This window comes from Musa acuminata, chromosome BXJ2-5, assembly GCF_036884655.1.
Source record: "Musa acuminata AAA Group cultivar baxijiao chromosome BXJ2-5, Cavendish_Baxijiao_AAA, whole genome shotgun sequence".
Taxonomy (NCBI): Eukaryota; Viridiplantae; Streptophyta; class Magnoliopsida; order Zingiberales; family Musaceae; genus Musa; species Musa acuminata.
In genome coordinates, this window is record NC_088342.1 from 46,198,848 (window position 1) to 46,224,153 (window position 25,306).

Genomic DNA, 25,306 nt, shown 5'->3' on the forward strand with positions numbered 1-25,306 from the left:
GCCATTCCACAAAACTTTAGGATTCGTGCGAGAATATGATTGATGCTTCCGAGAAGGTAATGCCAATATTAAAAGCGACATATATGCAAGGCCACGTCGCTATTTCCAACCTGGCAAGGACATATATACGCAAGACCACGTCACCTTTAGAGATGATGTGGGGAGACACATGTAGCCACGTAGTTCCACAGGTGTGTGATTGGGCCGATCGTTATGACCGACAGCTAACGAGTAGTTCTTAAGACAAACAAACACATGTCCGATGGACCTCATAAAACTATAACGAATCCGACTCGGGTTAGAATTAGGTAATTTCGTAAATATATGCTGTCGTGGAGGGTTTATTAGGTATTGAACGAGGAAATTATAACCTAGCTGGCCTCGTCTGGTTCATCTCCCTCGCCCCCCCAGAGCAGTGTTCCGGCGAGAGCGGCGGCCTCACATCGCCCAGCCTTCTCGCGATCACCCTTCGATCTCTGAACACTAAGCCATCGGATTCTTGGGGCCCAGGTCGGTTGAGGAAAGCCTTTTCCTAATTCACGCTGGTTTTGTCTCAAGAATTTAGTGTTTTTGGGGCATGATTCGTTGGTCTCAGCTTTGCATCTGTTCTTAGGTTTCCGGGAAGATTCCCAGGCTACCTATTTGTATTGGATTATAGGTCTTTCCTATCTGGAAAATGTCACCTTCAACTTTCCTCCTTGTTTTGGCTGTTCTGTTGCTTGTTGGATGAGGTCTCCGTTTTATGGCATTATAGTATATTTACTTGAGCATTATGCAAATTTGTGTTGCATAATTTCAACCGGTTTTGCTTTTCTCTGATGATGTTTTATTCAAGAAATTAAGCTCTTGGTGATAATTGTCATAGATCTGTTGTGGAGATTTGATGAGGGCATCTTTGGTCGTTTCCGTGGGCTTTTGTTTTTTATGGACGTTGTTTATATGGTTAGTCTCTTGTAACTGATATCATGCTTTAACCAAATCTTCTGAAAATTCTGTCTGTCCTATGAGAATAGTGTTGTAATGTAATTCCTTGGTGTTTATCTGATGTTTTCAAATAAGCTTGGTGTTCTTTTTCGTAGCATTTTTCTGTTTTGGATTTGATTTGACAGCAGTCTCTTTTTCTATTTGCCATGCAGCGTTAGCCTGCTTCTTAGAAGGAAGCAGGCTTCAAATAAATTCTTCTGGTGACAATGGCGACCTTTGTTAAGCCGGAGAACGCCTTGAAGCGTGCTGAGGGTAATAATTGTTTTAATAAAACTTAAAACTTTTGCTTTTATGCATAATATACTATGTTCGAAAACCTTGTGTGGTATGCTAGTAATGTTGATTTCTATTGCTTTTAGAAATCAACGTATACAAGCAAATCAATATGCTGCAATCTCATGTTTGCCGTGGCACAAAAGTTTGTGAGATGTATATCTTTCACAAGCTTGGAAAGGAACTAGTAAATTAAGATTTTCTTTTTCAGTCAAATGAAATCCTACGTGTTATCCATACTTTTTCATTATCCTTAACTTATTATCGGTACCTTTTTTGTTCCTCAATTCTTTTGTATGCTTTTTGATTTGAATGGAGTAAACAAACTGAAGAAGAGTATTTGATAGTGCACCTTATAAGATATAATGGATTAACCTAGCACACTACCACTTCTTTGCTAGTTCCCTTGCTGTGAATGTGAAAAAGAACTTTCATTTCTTGGAAGAACACGTGTTTGGTGCTTAATTTCTTGCATTAGAACATGTCCATAATCAAACTCCCTGTTGCTTTTCATAAATGGCTTTGGACAGTCCACTCAAGCTGTCATGCAATGATTTGCTAACAGGGTTCATGCTTTTCTTGTATCTTGTGCTTCAGAATTGGTTAATGTTGGACAAAAGCAAGCTGCCTTACAAGCACTACATGATCTCATCACCTCAAAAAGGTACAAGGCATGGCAGAAGACCCTGGAAAGAATCATGTTTAAGTATGTAGAACTCTGTGTGGACATGAGGAAAGGCAGATTTGCAAAGGATGGACTTATCCAGTACCGCATTACATGCCAACAAGTAAATGTAAGCTCTTTAGAAGAGGTGATAAAATATTTCATGCAGCTTTCCACAGAGAAGGCTGAACAAGCTAGGACACAAGCACAAGCCTTGGAAGATGCACTGGACGTGGAGGATCTAGAGGTCGATAAGAGACCTGAGGACTTAATGCTAAGCTATGTTAGTGGGGAGAAGGGAAAGGACAGATCCGACAGAGAGCTTGTGACTCCATGGTTCAAATTCCTGTGGGAGACCTACAGGACAGTGCTTGAGATTCTACGAAACAACTCCAAGTTGGAATCACTATACGCAGTAAGTCATCTAGAATTTCCATTAACACATGATACAGGGAGCTTTTGTTGTCACACATGGATTCTCTTAAAGGGAAACCAGAGACACTGTGTATATGTCATTGCTGAGGTTATCGTTTTCCTTTTTCTGCCTCACTTGACAAAACTGTGCAACTATTTGTTATAATTATCACTGCTTTTCTGTTAAGTTATAGCTAGCGAATCTCAATACTGCTTATTTAGCCTCCAAACTACTTGTATATATATCACTGCTTTGTTGTTAAGTTGTAGTTAGTAAAAAAAAGTTGTAGTTAGTAAGTCCTGCTACTAGCAGCAACATTATTTATTATATGCATTGCATGAGTATTGTTTTCACAGGAGTGTGAGTTTAATTTTTTCTTTGGATATTTAGATGACAGCACATCGGGCCTTCCAATTTTGCAAACAATATAAGAGGACTACTGAATTTCGAAGACTCTGTGAGATTATACGAAATCATCTTGCTAATTTAAACAAGTACAAAGACCAAAGAGATAGGCCTGATCTTACAGCTCCTGAGAGTTTACAGCTTTACTTGGACACGAGAATTGAGCAGCTGAAGATAGCAACTGATCTGGAACTATGGCAGGTTTGTTTGTTTGCTTTTTTTTGTGAACTTGCCTTCTACACTTTCCTGTACTTGTTCTTGGTTTTTCTGCTCTTTGTTATGTTATTGTATGATTTTCTCATACAGGAAGCATTTCGCTCAGTGGAAGATATCCATGGTTTAATGAATTTGGTAAAGAAGAGCCCAAAGACACCACTCATGGTTGTATACTATGCAAAGTTAACAGACGTATTTTGGGTTTCGCATAGTCATCTTTACCATGCATATGCATGGTTTAAGCTTTTCACATTGCAGAAAAGCTACAATAAGAATTTATCACAAAAGGATTTGCAGTTAATTGCATCATCTGTTTTATTAGCTGCGCTTTCAGTCACTCCGTATGACCAAAAGCATGGTGCATCACATCTGGAACTTGAAAATGAAAAAGAGCGCAATTTACGAATGGCTAGCCTTATCAACTTTACTCTTGATCCTAAAGGGGAGAGCAGAGAAATGGTATATTATCGTGTTGATTTCTTTTAGTAATGCTCTTGTAATTGTTGTACTTATGTCCTAATTGTTTGTGCTGACGACTTACATTTTGCAGCTTTCACGATCATCACTGCTCTCAGAATTGGTATGACATGCACTACAACTTAATCATCTTTTCATCTTCTAAATGCTATGGTTTTTTATTTCTGTAATTATCTTTAATCGTTGTTAAAGATGTTAAAGTTAGTTTTAATATATTCCATCTGTTGTCCACTGCACATTTATTTACTCATCAGTATCCACCTTTGTGTTGAGCTCTGGGACAAATTGTTGTATGGTACATGGTCAGAAGTTAATACATAGGATGGCTGTCTGATAAAAGATTCCTCCTGGTGATCAGGCCAGAAATCTTAGAAGATGATTTTAATTTCTAGAGATTTTGCTGAATAGGCTTATTTAGTGAATTGTTTATCGCATATAGCACCTATGGGCTTATACAATATCCTATAGATGTAGTTGTTAGACGAGGTGAAATGATTAACGGTAGTGGTACGAGGAAATGTACAAGAAGATCTAAAAAGACTTTAATAGAAACTATAAATAAAGATTTAAATACTCTAAGCTTAATTAAATGTGATTTTTTATATATTTTAGTGTTGGCAAAAGATCCATGTAGTTGATCCTAAATAGTTGGGATTTACAGCTTTGTTGTTGTTGTTGTATATAACACTTTTAAATATGTAAACATATGGAAAAAGGACTAGGTTTCATTTAGGTGTGCTAAAATCTATTTATCCTTTTATGTGCATTTTTATGGGCATATTATCTATAATTAAAGAGCCTTTTAGGATGGCAGTTCTTACAGTTTAACTACAATGTTAGGCCAATTTGCAAGAGAGCATGATTGGTGCTTATTACGATATGAAAAGTGACAGAATTTGCTAGACCAAAACAATATGAAATATTCACAAGATGAGTAAATTTCGTCAATTAACATATAATGTAGGGTAAGTGCTTCGATATCAAATCTAATATAGGACGAGTGCTTTGTTACCAACATGAAATAGGAGAAAGCATAGATGGTCAAAGATAATATATTTTCTTTCTAGGAGTTGTTTGTTGTGGAATAAAACAGAATATTTTAGTGGGATAAAAGAGAAAAAAAACAGTATCACCCAACTTATTCCAACTCAAGGATTAACTCTGAGAATTAAAGGCCTCACACCTCTGTAATATCACATGTGAATAGTGGAATCATACCATTGGGATTAAGAATGTGGTCTCACATCACTCATACATATTGTGGGGGAAAGAATTCTATTTATTCAATCATTTTCTGATGATCCAAGTTGCAGACTCTTCTCTTTTTTTGGGAGATTCCCTATGTATAAGAAGTAAGAAAGGAAATTACAAGAAGTAGGGAAAGAATACAATCAAGAAATTTATAATTTAAAATGTATAAATAATTTCTTCTTTCCTTGTGGAAGATATATTTTTATATTTGTTTTGGCAAATAGTCTTCATTCTTGACAATACATTTGATTGATAAGCTTCCTTTTTGTGGAATCTTCAATCATGATAAAGCTTCTTGTACAGATGGAATCTTCAATCAACTCTTGATATATTTTCTCGAGCCTGAGATTTGTTTCCTCCCTTTTCTTGTTTGACATTATTTTCTTCTCTTTTTGGGCAGTTTTTATAGGTGGCATTGAATTACCTGAGATGCTGCTACTTGGCAACTTATTATGTTTTTAAACTTCCCCTGCAATACTTGAATTATTTGAGTCATGAACATGTATCTTTTTATATGACCACAAGCAAAAGAAAATTTATTTTTCAATTATCGTGTTTCACTTTCAAGTGGACTGCTAGGTGAAGATTTTATGGGATAATATGGACTGTAATATTGTTTATTGCTCTATGCTGAAGTATGTTTCTCTTACTGGATTGTGAATACATCCAATGCATCGTGCATCTATTAGTCAACTTTAGATTTTACTTAGTTCTCACAATTGGTCGTTTCCAATCTAGATTGGCTGATTTGGTTTGGGGTCAGTCCTTTCCGTTTTAAGTCTTCATTTCTCTAATAATTGCTGAGATTTATCAAAAATCAGTCAGAATCAGATGGAATTCATCAGGAAATTGGTTGGTTCTAGATCCAAAACTGATTTATATTGAGAGAATAAAGTTGGGAGAAAGAAGAAGAAAGGGAGAATAGAAAGAAAGTGAGGGATGGTCAGAGGAAAAACTGTGGAAGGGGAGGAGTGGAGTGGGAGAGGTGATCATATGTGGTGCTCCACTGTCTACATCTTGTTTGCAAGCTGCAGTCATCTCCCATTCGCTGACACTAGCCACCTGGTTATTATCCATTTGCTATCCAGTTGTGCGCTCTCCACTGCCTTAAATGCACAATGTGTTAGGACAGGTGTAAGAAGTTTATAAGTATTTAACTTGTATACAGTTATACTATACACTAAACTTGTAACATTGTAGCTTTTAACTTATAAGCATAATAAATTGCAGCATATATATAATTATTTGTAGAGTTGTGTACATATATGTAATTGTATCATATATCATGTATGTATTATTTTATATTTTTAAAATATTATTTTTCGTTTTTATGAATTTTAAAATATAATTGAATATTAAGTTCTTTTAACTTAATTTTTTTTATGATTTGATCCCATTGGCTGATTCTGATCTTAAAATGCATCACCAATCATCCAGTCACAAAATAACTTAACATTCAAAAGAATGTCAATTATGATCAGGATCTTAATGGAAAACAAATGAGGTGTGCATGTAATCTTTGACATTCTTTTTGTCCAGTGCCATGAGGTGCAAATCATATACACTAGGTGCTTTCCCTAGGGAATCGAAGTCCCAACCTGGCAATTGGTGTCCTGGATGCTCAGCTGCTGAATGTACATATGAGTGGGAGTCTGACCCTTTCATGTGAAGTACTGGCTCGATGCATTGTTCTTTCATTTATACTTCAAATGCTGCAAATTTATGAGATGATTAATTATATCTTCATCAGCAATCATATTAGTAATTGATCTAATTAAAGTGGATATTGAGAACTTACATAGTGGAGCCATGTTTTATCTGTCAAGTAGCTATATGATCAAAGTGCATGAACAGCAAGCACCATGGTGCTGTTATGTCAATCCTTGGTAATCCTGTCCCTGTTCTTCCTCATCTACATTCTGTCATGATAAATGTGCTATCCTGCATATGTTTGTTTTGCTATCTGCTAGAGTAGATAAACCAGTTCACATTGTTATAGTTTTGTCTGGAAATTCCAAATTTTGTGGCTAATTTTTGTTTTCATGTTTGTAATCCTAGTTGTCTTCTGTATTCATGGTTGAGAAGTTTAAATGCTGAATTGCTCTATGCTCACATAATGGTGCCTCTGCTGCTATCTATTTGTGACACTTGATTAGTTTTTTGTAATACATACTATATGTGGATGACAATTAGATGTAGTTGTTAATTTAATGTAGTCTATATGGTACAGAGCAACAAGGGTGTAATGACATGTGTCTCACAAGAAGTAAAGGACATCTACAATATCCTAGAACATGAATTCTTTCCTTTAGACCTTGCTTCGAGAGTTCAGCCTCTGCTTGCTAAGATTGCAAAACTGGGTGGTAAGCCATCGTCAGCCTCATCAGTTCCAGAAGTGCAATTATCGAAATACGTTCCTGCTCTTGAAAAGCTTACCACTTTGAGAGTGCTTCAACAGGTGTTTAATTAGTATTTTTTTATCAATGCCCCAACAATTCTATCAGTAGCCATATGTTTCTTATCTGTTCTTGTTTTTATCTAACACATCTGTTGATTTTTCGGCCTGTTACTTTGTCAGGTTTCTCGGGTGTATCAATCCATAACAATCGGGACTTTGTCAAAGATGATACCATTTTTTGACTTCTCACTTGTTGAGAAGTTATCAGTTGATGCAGTCAAATATAATTTCGTTTCTATGAAAGTTGATCACCTGAAGGGTGCTGTTTTATTTGGTAATGTGGTATGTTATCTTTGTCTTTATCATTTGCATGTTTCCCCTTGCTTATGTACATTCATGCACTTGCTTAGGTGTTATATAATCTTTGATTATATAGATGCTAATCCTTCATATTGATATTGTCATGTGTATGTGAACATAATTCTTTTTCCCCCCTCACATGCAAGAGAATGTGCTTTCTTGATACCCTCTATCTCTAGTTTGCACCATGTGCAAGTCTTGTGTCATTTTCTTCATTGTGCATGTGTCCTTTTTCTTAGACTGCTATATTAGGGTTTGGTATGACTTATCAATTTGTCATAGAATATGAGCCACACTGGGAAAGCATGCATGAGTCATTATTCTATGTTTAGCATATATCTGCATACATACATATTTTTTTAAATTTTAAAATTCATCCTTGTTCTTACTCCAGATTAATGTATATGTGTAAATTTGCATTTTGTATAATTACCCATTGATGTTAAAAGTTTTCCATTTGCGTCTTAGTAAACCTAGCGATAGCTAATTGCATGAGAAAGCATTAGCTGCTTCTTAAGTTTGCTTTTAGAATAATGAACAAATTGAACATTTACACTTCCATAAATGTTGAAATTTTACAAATGTTCTGATGGCTACATACATGAATATGTCAATTATTTTGTTCACAGAACATTGAATCAGATGTGCTCACTGATCATCTGTCCGTTCTTGCCGATTCTCTGAATAAAGCAAGGAATCTGATTTATCCTGCTGTGAAAAAACAATCCAAACTGGGTGAGAAACATGGTCTAGCAGAAACAGTTGATAAGGAACATAAGAGGCTTCTTGCTAGGAAATCCATTATCGAGAAACGCAAAGAAGAACATGAACGTCAGATGCTGGAAATGGTGCTTCTGATTTTTTTTCTCTTTTTCCAGGAATATTTTTTTTTACTTGAGTTTTAAATGATTAATACATTGTTCTGAACTGTTTCAAGGAACGAGAAGAAGAATCTAAAAGATTAAAACTCCAAAAAGTAACCGAGGAGGCTGAACAAAAGCGACTTGCTGAAGAATATACTCGAAGGCAGGAGCAGCGGATTCGCCGTGAAATAGAAGAGAGAGAACTTCAGGAAGCTCAAGCATTACTTTTTGAAACACAAAAAGGTGCCAAAAAGAAGGGAAAGAAACCTTTGCTTGATGGGGTAAGCCAATATTCCGTTTTTATATTCTTGATGGATCCTTTAAAGAATGTAGTAGCTTGATATTTGAGAGGTGGTTATTGCAAGTCGTCCTGTTTAATTAAATTAATTGGTACTCTGATAGCCAATAGTAGTTAGTTTGATACATTCAATTGTTTACTTGTTGGAAAAGCGGGCAGAGGTTCAGTTACTACAGAATGTAGCTGTTGGTTTTTTTATCAGGAGATGACTAAGACACATACCATTCAGTTGGTTTTTGTGAAGCTGCCTAGTTGCCTTAACTTTTTGAAGAAGCTAGTCCAAGTCCTCATTTAATCATATTCCTATTAGAATTCCCCATACTGCAGCTTGCTTTCCTCTGCTTATTGTTCTTTCTCCATCTTTATCTGCTGAGTGAGACTTCTTTGTTATGTTTTATTGTCTGGGAAGTCTTGAGTCAATCATTATTTCAGTCATTTTAAAGATGTTTGCAATTCTTCAGGAGAAGGTCACAAAGCAGACATTGATTGAATTGGCCTTAAGTGAGCAATTGAAGGAAAGGCAAGAATTGGAGAAGAAACTGCAGAAACTTGCCAAAACGATGGACTACATGGAACGAGCAAAGAGGGAGGAAGAAGCACAACTGATTGAGCAAGCCTTCCAGCAGCGCTTGGTGGAGGAGAGAATTTTTCATGAACACGAGCAACTGGTATACTTTGTTTTTTTTTTTTGGTTTTTTTAAATTTCTTTTCTTTGGTAACATAGACAAACTCGTTGCTCCTAACAGAAAGCGATAGAGTTGAGCAGGCAGCACCATGCTGGTGATCTCCAAGAGAAGAAAAGACTTGCCAGAATGTTGGACAACAAGGTTCAAATTTCTCTGCTTAACCTTTACCCCTTGAAGTTATAGTAGATTTGAAAATGTTTACCATCCATTTATTTGAAGTTTTAGCTTATGGAAGCAGCTGTATTGACATCTCTGAGCAGTGACGGTTATGCAGCTTTTAGTATAAGTATGGGTGCCTCATATGCCAAAACATGGATATAGTGCTGATTAAGTCATCATGCTTTTGATTCATACATAAATTAATAGATTATGTTTTGATCACCCTGTTAGGTCCATTTAATCTTAAAACTTGGTTTCGGTGGGATTTATGGAGTTCCATTTTTGGCAGTTATAGGGCTTCAACACCTTAGCTTCAAGGCTTTAGTCTAGAAACAATTTTAAATGATCATGAAAGGCACAAGGAAGGAAAAGGTGATTAGTGTTACTTTAAAAAAAAAAATATAAATTGTGAAAAATGTGCATAGTTTCTATGTGTTTCAGTCTTGTAGGCTGATTTTTCTGGGTATTGTCAGGGTGCAGGAGTTTGGTAGGGTTTTTCAGAAGAGATCAAGTAGAAAAGATGAAGCAACCATAGCTAGCTGGCATAGCAAAATTCATGACTTCATAATCATCTGAAAACACTACATGACTTGTAAATTAGATTCCTTTTAGTGTCTCAACTTTCTTAAACCCAAATAACTAAAAGGACATGTGGAAAAAAAATCTTGTTTTAAAACCCTCTAGAACTATCTAAACAGAAATGTTAAGAGCAGGTAGCCTTTGCTATATCATACTGTACATCCTACACAATATAAAACACCATAAAATAACCAAGGAAAACTAAGTATTATGAAAATTTGATTAAAAACCCAGAAAGATCTAGATTTAGACTTACCTAGGATTTGGCTCAATTTGTTCAGTCATATTGTGACCATTATCCAATATTCAATTTGAATTTGATTAACGGTGTCCTTGTGTCCTCACTATTTTGTTTTTGTAATGGATGAAGACATTAGATATGTAAGAAACAAGACAAAATTTCATGGTGTTTGTTGTTTCGATGACTCACCCGACAAGTAGAATAAGGATAAATTCTGAATTGGATCAATGGGACAAATTATAGAAATTAAACAAATGGGATTAGCATCAGATATATGAAATGCTGAGATATATGGATAAGAAAAATCAATGAGTTGAGGGTTCAGTGTTCTTTGATTGTTGCGATGCAGCTACAGTGTCGCATGGATGTCAAGTCTCTCAGTAGGATAAAAATAATCAATGTTTTATGAACACCTAGGCTCCTAATTGGTTCGTGTGCCACAGGCAACAAGACCAATAGGAAGGAAGGCTAATGGATGATCAAAAGGAAAGGAGGCATAGCTCTTTTAACTTGATTTTAGTTTGAAAGAATGAAATCTCATTGAAGTAACATGAAACCTATTAGTGCGAACAAACAAGTATTTTGGTTTATTCCAAATCGTAATCTTTGTTTAGTACTAGAGATTGGATCAGGAATCCCATTTCGGATTTAGTATGGATAAAGGAGTGGCAAAAGGAAGGAGAAAGAATTGTTAATGAACCTGCTTCATTCGAGGGGGAGTCCCTTGGCCTTGGTTACCTATCTCAATAAAGTATATGATTGGTTTGAGGGAGGGTAAATAGTATCATTCATCATTCAGAATTTGATTAATTTCATTTTAGCATTTCATGGATGTTTATCTCCTGAACAAGTCATTTTACTATATGTGATGCAACTTGCAAACTTGATCTGTCAATCTTTTATCTTGTCATTATGTTTTTAGGCAAGCCCCTTGATCATATTTGTCAATGCTAGAAATCCATCTTCCTATGTACATGGATGCTTCTCAAGTTTTGTGTTTTGTTTCATAACTAACCACATTAAGTTGACTGTTTTCAATGATGTCAATGATGTTCATCTACTCAAAACATCGTCCTGCAACTGTTATTGAACTAGTGTTAGTCATGATGTGATTTTCTGATATTAATGGTTTTTCTCTTCGTCCCCAGGTCATATTTCAACAAAGAATAGTTAACTGCCGTGAAACAGAATATAATCGACTGAAGAAAGAAAAAGAGGATAAAATTAATCAGCTCATGGCATTGAGGAAACATGAAAGGGAGACTAAAAGGAAGATGCTCTTTTATCTGAAGTCTGAGGAAGAGCGGTTGACCAGGCTGCGAGAAGAGGAGGAAGCCAGGAAGCGTGAAGGTAAATATTGTGCACCAAATCATATCATGAGATATAAGCACTGTTTTTATCTCCATGCCATGATTCTGTGGAAGTTTTTAAGAATTCTGATGGACTAATAAACAGGTTAGCTTGTTGATGACAAAGTGGATTATTGTGTTAGTATCAAGCGTCTAAATAATCTTCTACTTCAGAAGGAATAACCTGATATATTGATAGAAAGCTTAGAAACATTCGGGCTACTCAGATTTACATGTCCATGATTTTGCAGAGGAGGAAAGGCGTAAAAAAGAAGAGGCAGAACGGAAGGCCAAGCTGGATGCAATTGCAGAAAGGCAGAGGCAGCGGGAGAGGGAGGCGGAAGAGAAGGAAAGACTGCGAAGAGAAGCACTCCTTAGAAGACCCACTGAAACACTGTCACGGTCAATCGACCCTGCTTCAGGTCCTCACGCTGCTGACCCTGTTCCTGTTGCCGCAGCAGCTGCAGCACCGACTTCCGGTAAGTATGTGCCTAGATTCCGCCGCGAGAGGAACGATGGACAAATGGCAGCTTCCCCTGAGCCTGATCGATGGGGAAGACAGGATGATCTTGCTCCCCAATCCGGTGATAGATGGCGAAATGATGAACGTCGACCATCATATGGTGGCTCAAGAACATCCTCCACCTCCTCTTCTTCCTGGTCCTCATCGAGGCCACGCGGTTAATGCAGCTGATGCACAGATAGATACTGTTGGCTTTTCAACGGTGGATGGAGTAGTCTTCGCTTGTCCGAGGCAGAGGTTTTGCATATTGTGATCAAGTAGTATTGTGAGTTTTGAGGGTCTTTAGTTGCTGTACTCGAATAATCATGGTTTAGGTGAGATCTTGGCGCTTTCAAGTCTACCATATCGAATCTGTGTGGTGCCAGTCATTAAGACCTCCTTTTGCCTTTCATTTCCATGAATTGGTTATTGTCATTGATGTTGTAGTTCCTATTCCCTCATAACACTAATTTATTCCCGGTTGTGGTGAACTTTGTAATCATGTATACAGTGACTTATTTGATGAACTAAAGTATTATTGTCCATTAGTTTGCTGCAATTTTAACTAATATTGCAAAGATTGAGAGTTAGTATGTCCTGTGTGAGTAAGAGTTCATAATTTTTACAACGTTATTTAATTATATGTTTTTTTAATAATTAATTATTTTTAGTATTTTGATCTTTATATTTTAAAAGTTATATTGAGATTTTTAAATTTATGAAAGTAAGATATTAAGATTTTTATATAAGATTTAAAAAATAATTTTACTGTATTAAAAATAAAAAAAAAGGAGTTTCGTTGAAGTCGATCAAAGATGGTTAGGATCGATCGATCAAAGATAGCTAATTAAATGTTTCGCAATGAGGTATTATGTGCTAATTAACTTAGGTGCACGTATCGAGCAGCGCGGTCTTCCCCGTGCGATGCGAGGGATAGGGGTCCTCGTGATTCGTGCAATCCGGGCCGGGTCATTTGGTTCCCTCGGGCATCCATCCACGGGTTCTGAGTGTAGGGTTCCTCTTCTCTTCTTTCCTAGAGGCGTCATCGCGTGTTGCTTGCTTTCGCTCTTCGTCTCTTTTGGTGCTTCATAGTAACGCGGCGAGCTATTTCTTCGCGGGATTCGGCTCTCGGTCGCTCCTTCCTCCGTCGCCGGTAAAATCTCTCTCTCTCTCTCTCTCTCGAAATTGATGTCCCTTCCTCTCGGTTAGTAGATGTGAAGCCGATCGTGGGGGTTTTCTGCCAGCCGGGTAGCTGCCGGGTGGAGACTTAGGGCCAGCGTGGGGTCTCCTAATGCTCTATCTCTCTCTCTCTCTCTCTCTCTCTATTCTTAGGATGTTGCCCAATGCTATTTTAGTCGTTTACAAGATTATGCTGGGACTGTTGATCTTTTTGCAGAATCAACGCTGGATAAATGATCGACCTTTTGGTTGAGTGAGATGCATTTGTTTTTTATTTTCTTCTGCCAATATTAGATTGACTTATGAACGGAGCAAGATTGAGTTTTGAAATGGAGACATTGGGTATTAGATTCAGTACGAGGAGATTGGGGTTTCGTTAAAGAACTGTATGGTTCTCGCTTCTTATTTTTATCAGAGGCATTTAGATAAGTAACATTTTTTTCTTCCCATATTATCATCGTCATATCAAATACCAACAATGAAATATTAAGGCACCTTTTTTTTTTTAAGAACCTTGTTAGTGGCCATAAATTAACCTTTTTTTTTTTTGCTTCTCTGTTGTTCTGGCGATTTTGTTAATCGAGAAATGTTTTGTTTGTGTAGTTCGAGTGCGTGCAATGGATATTATCTCTCAGCTGCAAGAACAAGTAAATACTATGGCTTTGCTTGCCTTGAATACCTTTGGAACCTTGCAGAGAGATGCCCCACCTGTCCGATTGTCTCCTAACTATCCTGAGCCAGCCACTAATCCCTCATCAGCAGAGGAGACCCTCGACATCGTTGAGCAGCCTAAGATGATGAGCACGGCTCTTGTTCAAGCTGCAAAGAAGGTAAATGTGTCTGATCTTTTTATTGTGTTGTGGTGAATGTCTTTGTAATATCAAGTATTCCAAACATGTTTTAGCTAGTGGATGCACAGAGAGACATTTAGGCAGGAGCCCCCCTTCTTCTTCTGCTTCTTGGTTTCTCATCCTGTGCAATTAGAATTTGCTTATGCAACTAATCTAGATTTATATACGGTTCTGTTCATGCTCTTATCTAATCTTTGTTAAATGACAGCTTAATGATTCGAGTGCCTGGTCTAGGAAAGCATAATGCTCTTTGTAGCTTGACATTGTGTTACTTCAAAATATTTGCATTATTGGTAAGAAGTGTGCTTGTCTGACAGGCATATCTGCTTATTTGACAGTTTGATACACTTGTTGCTGCATTACCATTGTCAGGAGAAGAAGCTCAGCTGAAACGAATTGCAGAACTCCAGGTCAAGTGAATTATTTTGACTAGTTCTCACTTCTATCTATTATGCATAAGACAATTATGACACATCTCTGAGTTGCTAATGTCAGTGAGCTTAAAAGAGGTCGGTATGGATAATCTTACACTTGTCGTATAATTTTCAGGCAGAGAATGAAGTTGTAGGTTTGGAGCTCCAAAAACAACTGGAAGCTGCAGGTGTGTTCTGTGTCCGCCATTCTAAACATTTTAAGTTTCTTGCATGTTTTCCCATTATTGCATGTCTAGTTTCAGGTATATATCTTCACTTAAAGACACTTCATTTGATCTGCACACATATTCTTTAAGATATTTCTCACATTGAAAATTGTTGAAGATCACAAAGTTTCTCTAGTCATTATTATATGCAGATGAAATAAAATAAGACCTTTATTTTTTTCTTTACTTTAATTGAAAATGGAATTTCAGTTCCTTTAGATTTAGATTACTCAGAAAATACTGGATCCCCACCTACACAAGAAAATTGATGATAACATTCGAAAAATAGCATTTTTAGTTGACCCAATATATTTTTGTATAGGATAAAAAAGATGTTCTGGATATTTGCTATTGTTCTTTACATGAGATCTAATTTAATAATTTTGTTAATATTGTATTATAATAATTTAGTATTATTCTATGGTAAAATTTGAATAATAGGCTCTGGTAAACAGTTTATATCAAAAGATGTAAAAGAATAAAGAAAATTTGTTTTTAAAAGGCCATTTATCAAGAAGCTCTCAACGGAAGTTAAAAAGGTTCTCTTATGATATTTGTTTGTACGAAAGCTGTTCTTAAATTGAAGTAGACTCGATAGGCCTCTTGATTCCCTTCCTTGGTTGGTCTGTTTTTGGAGTCCGCTTGAATTCTTTTCATGTGATAAATAATGTTTATATGACTTTAATAGGGACATATATAAAATTACAATATCTTGGTCACATAGATTTTGAGGGGGTTTCTTTTTTTTTTTCCCCTGTAGTACGAGTCTGTCGATGAAAAGCAGAGTGCAAAAGATACAGACGTGTTCTATCTTGCTATTTGTTATTTTTGGAGGGCTTTTCTATTGGTAACAAGACTCAAATAATTCTGTACAATTTGCTTTCCATGAGTTGTTTTAACATTACAAACGTCATCTACTAGAAAGATTAATTATGACCAACATAGCTAAGTGGCTAATATTAACAGAAACTACATTTTGCTAAGGGATTTAATGTTATTCAGTTTTGTGCCTAATGCTTCTTGAATTACCTTTTGCTGCTGCAGAACAAGAACTGAAGCAGGCTCAGGAGCTCTTTAATCTAGCAGCAGATAACTGTTTGAACTTAAAAAAACCCGACTAATATCTCTGGTTTGTAACATTTTGGAACTACTTCTGAGCTGTAACTTCTGTTTATCATGTAATTTCGGTTGTCATTTTTAAAGATGCTTTCAGATGTGTTGCACTTGCCATTGCCATAATCCATCAGTCATCACATTTGCACTTCTACTGAGTATATGTGTATGTGCTACGTTAAAATTCAGAGGGCCAAATATTTTTTTGTTGGAAAGACTTATGATTTGCTCAATTTGTTATGTTTTTGATCCATTTGCATTGCATAATGTGTATATTATGGTCTTGCGTGATGTATATAAACCCAAATCAGCAGTATTGTTTCATCCATTCTCATTTCCCCTTCATAGGATTTTACATGCTATTTCTATTCACATGCACACTAATCATCCTACAACGACTCGTATTCACAGCAAGTCCTCCTCCGACGCCTCCGGTATGCGCTGCAGGTTCGGCCTCCACCGCCGCCGGCGTTGTGCACGGTACACGACGACGCCTGCGCTCATGACCCTCGTTCGTCGGCGTGCGTCAGCAATCTCTGCAGCTGCTTCCTGGTGATCTTGATCTTCACCACCGTGGAAGAGAGCCCCCCTCTCTCCCCCTTCAGATTCTCCAAGGTCCTCGTCGCCTTCCCTTCCCCGCGCCGATCGGTCTTCTCCTCCGGTGAGTCCCAGTCCTCGTCATCGACCCATGTCCGGACCCGGTTACTGCTGCAATTCCCCATTCTTCGTCTACTTCTTCTTCGTCGTCCTCCTCCTCCTCGAAGAAAGACCGCAATGAGTAGTGGTCATAATGAGTTGCATGTCATGATATATATATGGACGGGAAGAGCAGCAAGTTTGAGGATAAGAACGAGTCAGAGTCGACAACATTCACGCAGACGTGCCATTAACTTGATGCTTTTACCAGTTATTATATACTGTGGCGGAACCATTCAGCGAACCTTTCATCCGTGTCAGGAATTGGTCCGTCGTCATACGGCATCTGTGAGTTCAAATAGCGACTCTCCAAGAAAGAGGTTGAGGCCGCGACGGCAGGATTCATTGACCTGCACAAAGTAATTAGCTCGGTAAGCATTGGGGAACGTGAGAGGCAGCTTCCATTTACTTGGATTTGTTCTGTACTAACTGCGTCTGCCTTTCGGGTTGCAGTCGGCGTGGAAGGAGGTCGCCGGAGCAGCAGAGGGGCTCGAGGAGGTGGAGGAGAGGGGGCCTTAATGGGGGATTGTGAACAGACGAGGAGAGGTCGATGGGCCGCCCGGTCCGGGTTAATGTAACGGGCTTAGTGTAGCGGCTCGGTTTTATTATTACCCTATTTAACATGGTACACGCATGCTTTAATTCACGTGCAAGTATCTCGAGCCAGTTGCGAGATTGGATCCGGTTCGGCCAGTTTTTTGCAGATCGATTTGAGTCAACTTGAACCGGATAACTCGGTCTAATTCCAAAGACGTGTATATATTTTCTCTTCGCCTCTCCTCTCGCGATCTCTTCCTCATTCTCCGCCGATGGAAAAGGGGAAGTCGGCGGCCAACGAGATCACCTCCTCCCTCGAGGATCTCCATCTCAAGCCGCGCCCTAAATCCACCCCTGTGGTTTCGCCGTTCGATTCTTTCGGTGAGTCGCGAGTTTTCTCTGTTAATCCGATCCTTTTTTTTTTATTTAATTGGTATCTTTCTATCTCCGTGGATTTTGGGTGTATCGGATTGTTCAATATTGATGCCTTTTTATGTTTTTTAAGCAGTCGTTCTAATGGAAATCAATTGATATAAGGCTCTGTTGTAATTGAATACATGTTTCTTATTCTTATTCAATCTTTTTCGGTGGAGCTTGTATGTAACCTGTTCAGGTGTGTGATATTTGATGGCTGATTTAATGGGTAGCCTCTTTTAGATTTTTAGAAGAGGAAATTAGGGTTTTGACGTAAGTTTGACTTAGAAGTAACAGTCATACCAATCTTGATTGTTTGTTTTTTAGCACTTAGTACTTGGTTTCATCTGATGCTAATCTAAGCTAAGTGGGATGACATGACGGAATGTTATCGTTTAGAAAATTTAGATTTTTTTTTTGTGTTACATGTTATTGCATCAGGCTGTAATTGGAAAAAAGTATCTTATAGCATAGAATTTATAGATATTTGGAAGGTACTAAATATAATTAAAGGGCCATTCCACATCATGGTGTAGCATAACAGAGGAATATCATATTCAGATATATGTAACAAATTCATTTCTTTTATGATGTTTACCAATTTAACATTTCCTATACTGCTTCTTCAGCTTATTCCTATGACAAGACATGATCAAAATGGTCAAGTTGGCCATTCTTCTGATGTAATTTAACGCATTACTAGACTGATTAATTATATATAAATGATACAAAAGGCTGGATTACCCTGGAATCAAAAGTTGACCTAGTGTTGATTCTTGGAATTGCTATGCCTAGTGTTAAGTTCGACGAAGACTTGCCTTACCTCCTTATAGTCCTTCAGCAACTTGATGTTCCACTTGGGCTGCATTAAACTCCAAGGTATGGCGGCTCATTGATAATGGTCGAACTCAACAGATCAATCTGATTAAGAATTTCTATGTTAACTCATTTAAGTCATTTTTGGAGTCAAAACTTATTACCTTGGCTATTTCACTTTGTTTTGTTGTTGATTAGACAATTGATTATGATATAGCTTTTGTTGAGGTCTTTAGTCTTAGAATTAGTGACTTATTAAAGTCTAGGATTAAATTGCCTTGATCAGGGAACTTAGGTTGTAACATTTGTATTGTTGTGTTTTGAAACTTCGAGCATTGTGGTGTGGTGATCTTTGTAACTTTATGCATGTTTATTGGGGCTATGTAGTTGTGGAGTGTTCGTCAACCCCATTCTATGATAAATTTGTTTCATAAGGTTTAGTTGGCATCATCCCTTAAGATTTGTGATTAATGAATATTGGTACATGTTGTTTTATCGATCATTATCATGTTTATGTTCATTATATTGAATTTTTTTCTTCTTTCTTTGTTTCTATATTCAGCTTTTCCGTTGAAGAAAACTAAGCCTCCAAGCCTAGTGAACTTGTGCCTTGGAATTCTCGGGCGATATCTAGAGGACATCATTGCAGATATTTCAGAGATAGCAGCAGGATTTCCACCTGATATTAAGGTTGGAATAAGATTTTGGTTTCATTCTCAATGTTTAACGTCTTTACTTTCCCTTTTTAACGACTATGATGGTAAATAACTATTGTCACAGTAGCTTTGGTTAGGCCATATGAAACTTATATGGTATTAATGATGATATATGAAACTAAAGAGACTTTTCAAATTTGTTAGCACAATTTGAAGAAACAGTATCATCGTACAATATATTTTGCATGAGCCTCAGGCCTTCCTAAGTTAACCAAATCCTCAATTCCAGCTATGCTACATGACTGGAGCTTTTTGATGGACTTGTTCGGTTAATATGGCAAAATCTGAGTTTGCAATAGTTTTGTAGTTGGTGCTAGTGGCAATTGCGAGGAGGCGGCAGTTACTGAACGATGATGTTCTCATTTCCCTGGCTGAAGTTTCATGGAAAATTCTTGATTTATCTGGATCAGATGTGACTGACTTTGGCCTTAGAAAAGTGGCAGAGATTTGCATCGACTTACGGGCCATTGATATTAGGTTTGGAGCTGAAACCGATGGTTGTGCTCTTTTTATACCATATGCTTGTTGTTTTACTATATTTAGTAGATATATTTTTCGTATGAATTGCTAATTTACACTCTTTAGCATCATTTAGTCATTTGGCATATCTCAATTTAGAATCATATATTTTGTTCACAAACAAACTTTATACTGAAGTCCTTGAGTAAAAGAACAGTTTCTTGATGAATGACATTGTAACAATTAGTCTAAGTTTCATAACTCTCAAGTGGGGAATATGAAGAAAATTTTTAAATTTCATTCCAAGCAGAAGCCGTCATAAAAAAATAATAAAAATCATTATATAATAAAATATTATATATATGTTGTTTAACTATGACAACCTAAACTATGGTTTCCGTATTGTCACGGCCTTAGCTGGAATTGCCTAAGGCGTGAGGCACCCTTGCGGCTAAGAAGCGAACTTAGCTTGCGTTGCCTAAGTCGCGCTTCGCCCTTGCGATATTGCTCCGCAAAGATCAGCCCACTTGTAACCTCTCATAGGTCCTGAAGGACTAGTAAAAGAGAAAGTTGATTAGTTCGAAAGAACGAGCGACGGACAAGTCCCGACGTCTCGCGAAAAGAGGGGAAGCTTTACAAGCAATTCAGCGAGCACCTTGCGTGCACAAGAGAAAAGAGGGAGAGGGGGAAAACAAGGGCTTTAGAAGGTTGAACGAACAGCTGCTCACCGAGTCCCGGGCGCGACAACAAGTTCCCGTCAAGGCAACGTGCGAACTTGCGAATGAGTGTTCAACGCCCGGTACTATACCGAAGCCCCATCCAGCCCTGTGCCACCCGGGGGGTTCAAAGGGGCTGAGATGGCTGACGTTTTGGTGAGCGGAGGCAGATTCCAGAAATCAGCCCGCGGCACACGAAAACGAAGCTGTTTTGGGGTTGTTTTGCTCGGTTCGGTGAGCGGTCGCTTTGTAACGCTGCAGCTTGTTCGAACTTACATTTTTACAAGCAAAATGACTCAAAACCAAGGCAAAACGGTCATGACTTGAGTCTGATGAGCTAACTGGCCAATAACTTCATTTTGGTCCTTCAACCACGGACCAAAATGCTTAAGCGGGAGTTTACGTAGTACACTCATCAGGCCCTTATAAGCTAATCATACACATTGCCCACTTCCGATGTGGGACTAATGGGATGTTACATTATCCCCAACTCAATTAGCTTGACATCCTCGTCAAGGTCCAACATATCCCAGATCGAACCCTAGCATAGTGCATGTGAGGATTAACTCAGTGGTGGCTCCACGCCGTGATGAGTTCTCTGACTCCATCCACGGGTAGCCCTTTCCTACTCGAGCCCTCTCACCCTGCCCAAATGCTAGGTCGGCTCTGATACCAAATGTCACAACCTGAGTCTGATGAGCTAACTGGCCAATAACTCTATTTTGGTCCTTCAACCACGGACCAAAATGTTTAAGCGGGAGTTTACGTAGTACACTCATCAGGCCCTTATAAGCTAATCATACACATTGCCCACTTCCGATGTGGGACTAATGGGATGTTACAAAAACAGGCTGCCAAGTAACTGTACATGTAGATGAGAGCGACGAATGGTTCGTTGAACGGAGTTGTTGCGGGTGCGCGACGACCGTTCGTGACAGTATGCTAAGGTATATCAACTGTATCAGTCCAAAACTATACCCACGAACCAGTGTACCAACGATGCTAACATGTACTGATGTATCAAACTGTTTTTAGCATTTATTTATTGGTGCACTAAGACATGCATACCATTCTGGTTGGTATACACCTATCTGATGAGATTTTGGTACTGGTATAGTACCTACAATTTCAATATCTTTTAGACTAAAATAATTTGGAATCTCTTAGGTGAAAATTTCTTTGATTGAATCATCTACTTATTTTATGTTTATTCTTTAATATTTATGTACAAAAAAACTGAATGAGGATTGTACTGTTCATCAGTATTAACCATGATTTCAGCTAGAATAGGCATGCCGACTACATTCCCACCATTAAGAAACCCAAAGAAATGGAGATCACTTTTCTATCTTTAGGATTGATTTTCAATGCCATACAACAAGTTGGTTGGAAAATGGATGAAAACAACCTTCAGTTTCATATTGCTCTTCCATATAGAGGAAATGTAAAAGCTTAAAACTTTTACCTAGTTTCTGGCGGATTATCTTTGTGTTGGATTGGGGAATGAAATGGATTATCTGACGATGGTGAATAGTCTCAATTAAGGTTGGGGTCAAACAAGAAGTAGTGGCATTATATATCTATATGGTACTGAAATAGTTGAAAAACCAAGTTATTCAGTTGACTGAATCTATTTTGGCCATTCAATTTTTGTTCAGCCGAGTTGCCAATGTGGTGCGCTACAACCTAGCACTGTAGAGATTTATGGAGGGGTCGATATTGTTCCCTTGTCCACATGGTACATGCACACATATGAGCATATGTGGAGTGAAACAGGATCCATGGTCTTCAAGTTATCTTTTCTCAATTTGCTGTCATTGTATGAGTTTATGGCCATGTGATTGTAAAATTACTTCCATTGTAGTCGATCATTGCCTTTGGGTTTTGAAGTCCTCAAAACCTTTAATGCCAAGACTAGGTTTATGATTTCTGATTCTGTAAACAATATGATTAAGTTCATGTTTTTTTTATTCTGTAACAATATGATTAAGTGTATGGTCAATTTAAACCATTTATTTCTGGTGCTTGGTGTATAACCCAGCTAGTTAACAGCTACGCTTTTTATGCCCAAACAATTAAGTTCAACTTAGTTCACCAAGATTCTGTAATTGAATGAGATGCTGCTGAAATAGGAACGACAACATGAATTTTCTTGAAAATTGGTTGCAAATAACAACGTGGTACTAAGTACTTATAAAAAAGTTCACTTTGTTTCAGAATTTGCATGGCAATCCTCTTGGTTAATTTTGGGCTTTATTATCGTCAAAAAGAGATTGAAAAGAGTCGATGCTTGTATTGTAATTTATTTTCTTCTTGCGTTACTTTAGCTCTTGAATTCTGTTAAACTATTCACTTCTATATCGTTAAAGAGACCCAAAAGTTCTATCTGGAAAAGAAATAAAATTAGTAGCCTTTTCACTATAATTAGGACTTAGTTACTACTTTGAGCTCTTTGATTTAATATTTTTTCTCAACTTTATACATTTTTCATGACGACTTGTCATTTCTACAGTAACTGTGGCAAGATAACCGTTGCTGGTGTTTCAGAGCTTATTTATCATTGTCACTCGTTGGAAACTTTGAGATGCGGGTACAATTTTTTATTATAACTATTATTTATATCTCTCTTTTTGAATGGTTAATGTTAATTGATATTATCAATTGAATTTTTTATAAAACTGGACTTGTTTGCATGGTCATTGTTTCATGTTTTTTATTCTCAACTTTCTTTTGACTTATAACAGATATTATAAGTCTGTATTCCATGCTTAACCAAAGGGGCTATATGCCTCTGAACATGCGGAACAAACTTCAATTTTTTTGAAAGTATATGTTGATCTATGCTTGAACCTCATTTGTATTTGAGGGTGAGCATCAAATAGCTTAGCACATATCTCAGCCGTAAAACATGCAGATCTTGGTCATGTTACATATACATGGTATAAGATTCTTTTGGTTGGTCCAAAGAATATAATGATGCACAATTTTGTTAATGTGGTGCTTTTGATTCGGTTTACAGTATGCCATCAACTAAGAGCTTAAATGATTTAAGACTTGGTACTGATGTAGTTGCAGAAAATTTAGGTGTTCTTTCTATGTAGTTGCAGACTTGGTACTGATTTAATTGTTTGCTTCTTTGTTGTGTCCCTCTTGATTTTTTTATTTAATTGTTTGCTTCTTTGTTGTTGTGTCACTCTTTCCTTTTTTATTATATCATGCTTGCTATATTAGTCATTTTCTATTTGAATAGATATCCATTATTGATAAAAGATTGTGGAAAAAGTAACATTTGATTGCAGAGGGTGCCCCAGGAGTGAAATCACTGCTCGGCAGTGTGTGAGTATCTTGAAGCCCAAATTAAACCACGTAGAGGAAGACTCATGGGAAGAGTTGGAAAATGTGGACATTGGAAGTGGTTCCCAATCGCTATGCTGGCTTGTATGGGTATGTATGCTTTTGACATTATTGAGTACTCATTGTATTTCTTTTTTATTTCTTCTATCTTGGAACCTCACAATATGCTTTTTGGCTATTTTATAATTGGCAAGTTTGATACATAGTGAAGAATGGTCATGCCTTCAATATTTTCATATTTCCTGTCTTTAAACAGGATAAGTTTACAATTTATGCAAAACATAGCAGTACCAATGTTGCTTATGACCAAAGTAGCTGCATGATCTTTTCCTTTTCTGTTCTAAACTTCTATGATGTTTCAGAGTGAACTGTGGTATTTTCAGTTTCTGTCATCTTCTCTCTTGCTTATCAGAATTTTGCTGCTAGAAAGTTGCACTATGTTCAAGGCTTCAAAGCCTGACTTTTTGATTTTATAAGAATACTTGAATAAATCAATTTGTTATTCATTTGAAATTCACTTAATATTATTAGTGAAATTTCAGTAGTCAAAACTTGTATAGTTTTTTTTTTTTTTTGCAACATGTAATATTCTTTTCTATGCATCTTCTCCAGCCAAAAATAGATGATGATTCAAAGGAATCGTTAGCTGTTGAATGTCCTCGAATTGTTGTCAATCCGCAACCTTTGCCTCTTGGCTTCCGTGGGTTACAAGTTCCCAAAGAAGCATTAGCCAATAAAGCTTTGGACCATTTCATAATTGATGGCATTGATCCCAAGACCTGGGCTGTTTCTGGTGCTACAAGGAGGCCTCCTGCACCTGCACCCACTGCCTGTGATGATACCCCTGAACTATCCATGGCCGAACGATTCAGGCTTGCGTTCTTAGAGAGGGATGCAAGGCTGGCTCCAAAGAGAGCAAAAAATGCAAGGCAACATAGGCGACGAGCAGAGAGGGAGTACCTAATGAACAGCTCAAGTGCCAAATCCGTCATACTTGCCTCCCAAGCTAGCAAATTCTTGCACAACAAAAGCTGACGAACAAACTATATTTCCCCCTGTTCATACTAGTTTCGTAGATGTATTTGTAGCAACGATGGGGTTCATATGTATAATTTTTCCTCCCAGCTTGTATCCATTTACCATTTACAGGCTGACTTGTGGTGAGTTCTTCACAAAAGGGGTACAAGAAATAAATTTACTCATCATCTGCTCATGAAGAGTGTTTGGTAAATTAGTTGAAAATTTTGTGTGTTCTGTGTGGGTGTTCTTTGTCGTCAAGATTCGAATGAAATGTAAAATCTTGCTACCTGTCGTCTTTCCATCGGTCTTTTGCTACACTCTGAATCATATTGCATCTACTGATTGTGAATTATTTATGCTTGGTGAGATCTCCATGAAATGTTCATCTTCTTTGGGTTATGATGTGCATGATTACATCTTCTTCGAGTGTTCTAAAGTGTTGCCCTTTGGAATACTCGATATCACTCGAGCTATGGGTCAACTTAGCGAGGGTGAGTTTGCTTTACGATACTTGATGTTTGAACATGAACTTTTACTTTGTTGATTATATTATTTCTTATTTCATACAAAATAGAACTTGGAACCATTGCTAAAATAATGAAAATGTTCCATAGTTTTTTTTCTGAGTCAACCTTGAATAATACCGTTAACGTGAATCTGAATCCTATATGAAAA

The 25,306-nt window shown here is 37.4% G+C and overlaps 3 protein-coding genes and 1 long non-coding RNA gene across 7 annotated transcripts; 3 read left to right on the top strand and 1 right to left on the bottom strand.

The window, feature by feature from the left end:
• Positions 1-370: 370 nt before the first annotated feature.
• On the top strand, positions 371-12,679 carry LOC103986328 (eukaryotic translation initiation factor 3 subunit A). Its single transcript, XM_009404306.3, has 14 exons — positions 371-510; positions 1,137-1,236; positions 1,855-2,336; positions 2,727-2,942; positions 3,048-3,416; positions 3,508-3,537; positions 6,916-7,143; positions 7,264-7,425; positions 8,073-8,291; positions 8,381-8,587; positions 9,066-9,272; positions 9,351-9,431; positions 11,418-11,619; positions 11,870-12,679. Exons 2-14 carry the CDS (start codon positions 1,191-1,193, stop codon positions 12,301-12,303), a joined length of 2,883 nt encoding a protein of 960 aa, XP_009402581.2. The 5' UTR covers positions 371-510; positions 1,137-1,190; the 3' UTR covers positions 12,304-12,679.
• Positions 12,680-13,073: 394 nt separating this feature from the next.
• Positions 13,074-16,452, top strand: LOC135580772 (mediator of RNA polymerase II transcription subunit 21-like). Of its 3 annotated transcripts, XM_065110001.1 has the most exons (6): positions 13,074-13,273; positions 13,903-14,129; positions 14,489-14,560; positions 14,700-14,751; positions 15,835-15,919; positions 16,315-16,452. In XM_065110001.1, the coding sequence occupies exons 2-5, from the start codon at positions 13,917-13,919 to the stop codon at positions 15,909-15,911; spliced, it is 414 nt and encodes a 137-aa protein (XP_064966073.1). In that variant the 5' UTR covers positions 13,074-13,273; positions 13,903-13,916; the 3' UTR covers positions 15,912-15,919; positions 16,315-16,452. The 3 variants fall into 3 exon arrangements, with proteins under 3 accessions (XP_064966073.1, XP_064966071.1, XP_064966074.1); XM_065109999.1 differs by lacking the exon at positions 16,315-16,452 and having other exon boundaries at positions 15,835-16,051; XM_065110002.1 differs by lacking the exons at positions 13,074-13,273; positions 16,315-16,452 and adding an exon at positions 13,549-13,685 and having other exon boundaries at positions 15,835-16,051.
• On the bottom strand, positions 16,197-17,166 carry LOC103986505 (uncharacterized). The gene is made up of 2 exons (XR_010487177.1): positions 17,030-17,166; positions 16,197-16,949 (listed from the first exon to the last, which is right to left on the bottom strand). It is a non-coding gene; the product is annotated as an uncharacterized LOC103986505 (long non-coding RNA).
• A 147-nt stretch (positions 17,167-17,313) lies between these two features.
• Positions 17,314-24,842, top strand: LOC103986326 (uncharacterized). 2 transcript variants are annotated; one of them, XM_009404302.3, is made up of 6 exons: positions 17,314-17,517; positions 18,929-19,056; positions 19,390-19,559; positions 22,770-22,847; positions 23,557-23,701; positions 24,224-24,842. In XM_009404302.3, exons 1-6 carry the CDS (start codon positions 17,409-17,411, stop codon positions 24,644-24,646), a joined length of 1,053 nt encoding a protein of 350 aa, XP_009402577.2. In that variant the 5' UTR covers positions 17,314-17,408; the 3' UTR covers positions 24,647-24,842. The 2 variants fall into 2 exon arrangements, with proteins under 2 accessions (XP_009402577.2, XP_009402579.2); XM_009404304.3 differs by lacking the exon at positions 22,770-22,847.
• The last annotated feature ends 464 nt before the right edge of the window (positions 24,843-25,306 follow it).

Excerpts from the sequence above, each read along its gene's own strand:
- LOC103986328 (XM_009404306.3), top strand. The coding sequence starts at position 1,191 with ATGGCGACCTTTGTTAAGCCGGAGAACGCCTTGAAGCGTGCTGAGG. Across the intron at positions 1,237-1,854 it reads CGCCTTGAAGCGTGCTGAGG|AATTGGTTAATGTTGGACAA; the intron begins GTAATAATTGTT and ends CTTGTGCTTCAG. Across the intron at positions 7,426-8,072 it reads CTGTTTTATTTGGTAATGTG|AACATTGAATCAGATGTGCT; the intron begins GTATGTTATCTT and ends TTTTGTTCACAG.
- LOC135580772 (XM_065110001.1), top strand. The coding sequence starts at position 13,917 with ATGGATATTATCTCTCAGCTGCAAGAACAAGTAAATACTATGGCTTTG. Across the intron at positions 14,130-14,488 it reads TTGTTCAAGCTGCAAAGAAG|TTTGATACACTTGTTGCTGC; the intron begins GTAAATGTGTCT and ends CTTATTTGACAG. Across the intron at positions 14,561-14,699 it reads AACGAATTGCAGAACTCCAG|GCAGAGAATGAAGTTGTAGG; the intron begins GTCAAGTGAATT and ends TATAATTTTCAG.
- LOC103986326 (XM_009404302.3), top strand. The coding sequence starts at position 17,409 with ATGGAAAAGGGGAAGTCGGCGGCCAACGAGATCACCTCCTCCCTCGAG. Across the intron at positions 19,560-22,769 it reads TTACGGGCCATTGATATTAG|TAACTGTGGCAAGATAACCG; the intron begins GTTTGGAGCTGA and ends TCATTTCTACAG. Across the intron at positions 23,702-24,223 it reads CGCTATGCTGGCTTGTATGG|CCAAAAATAGATGATGATTC; the intron begins GTATGTATGCTT and ends CATCTTCTCCAG.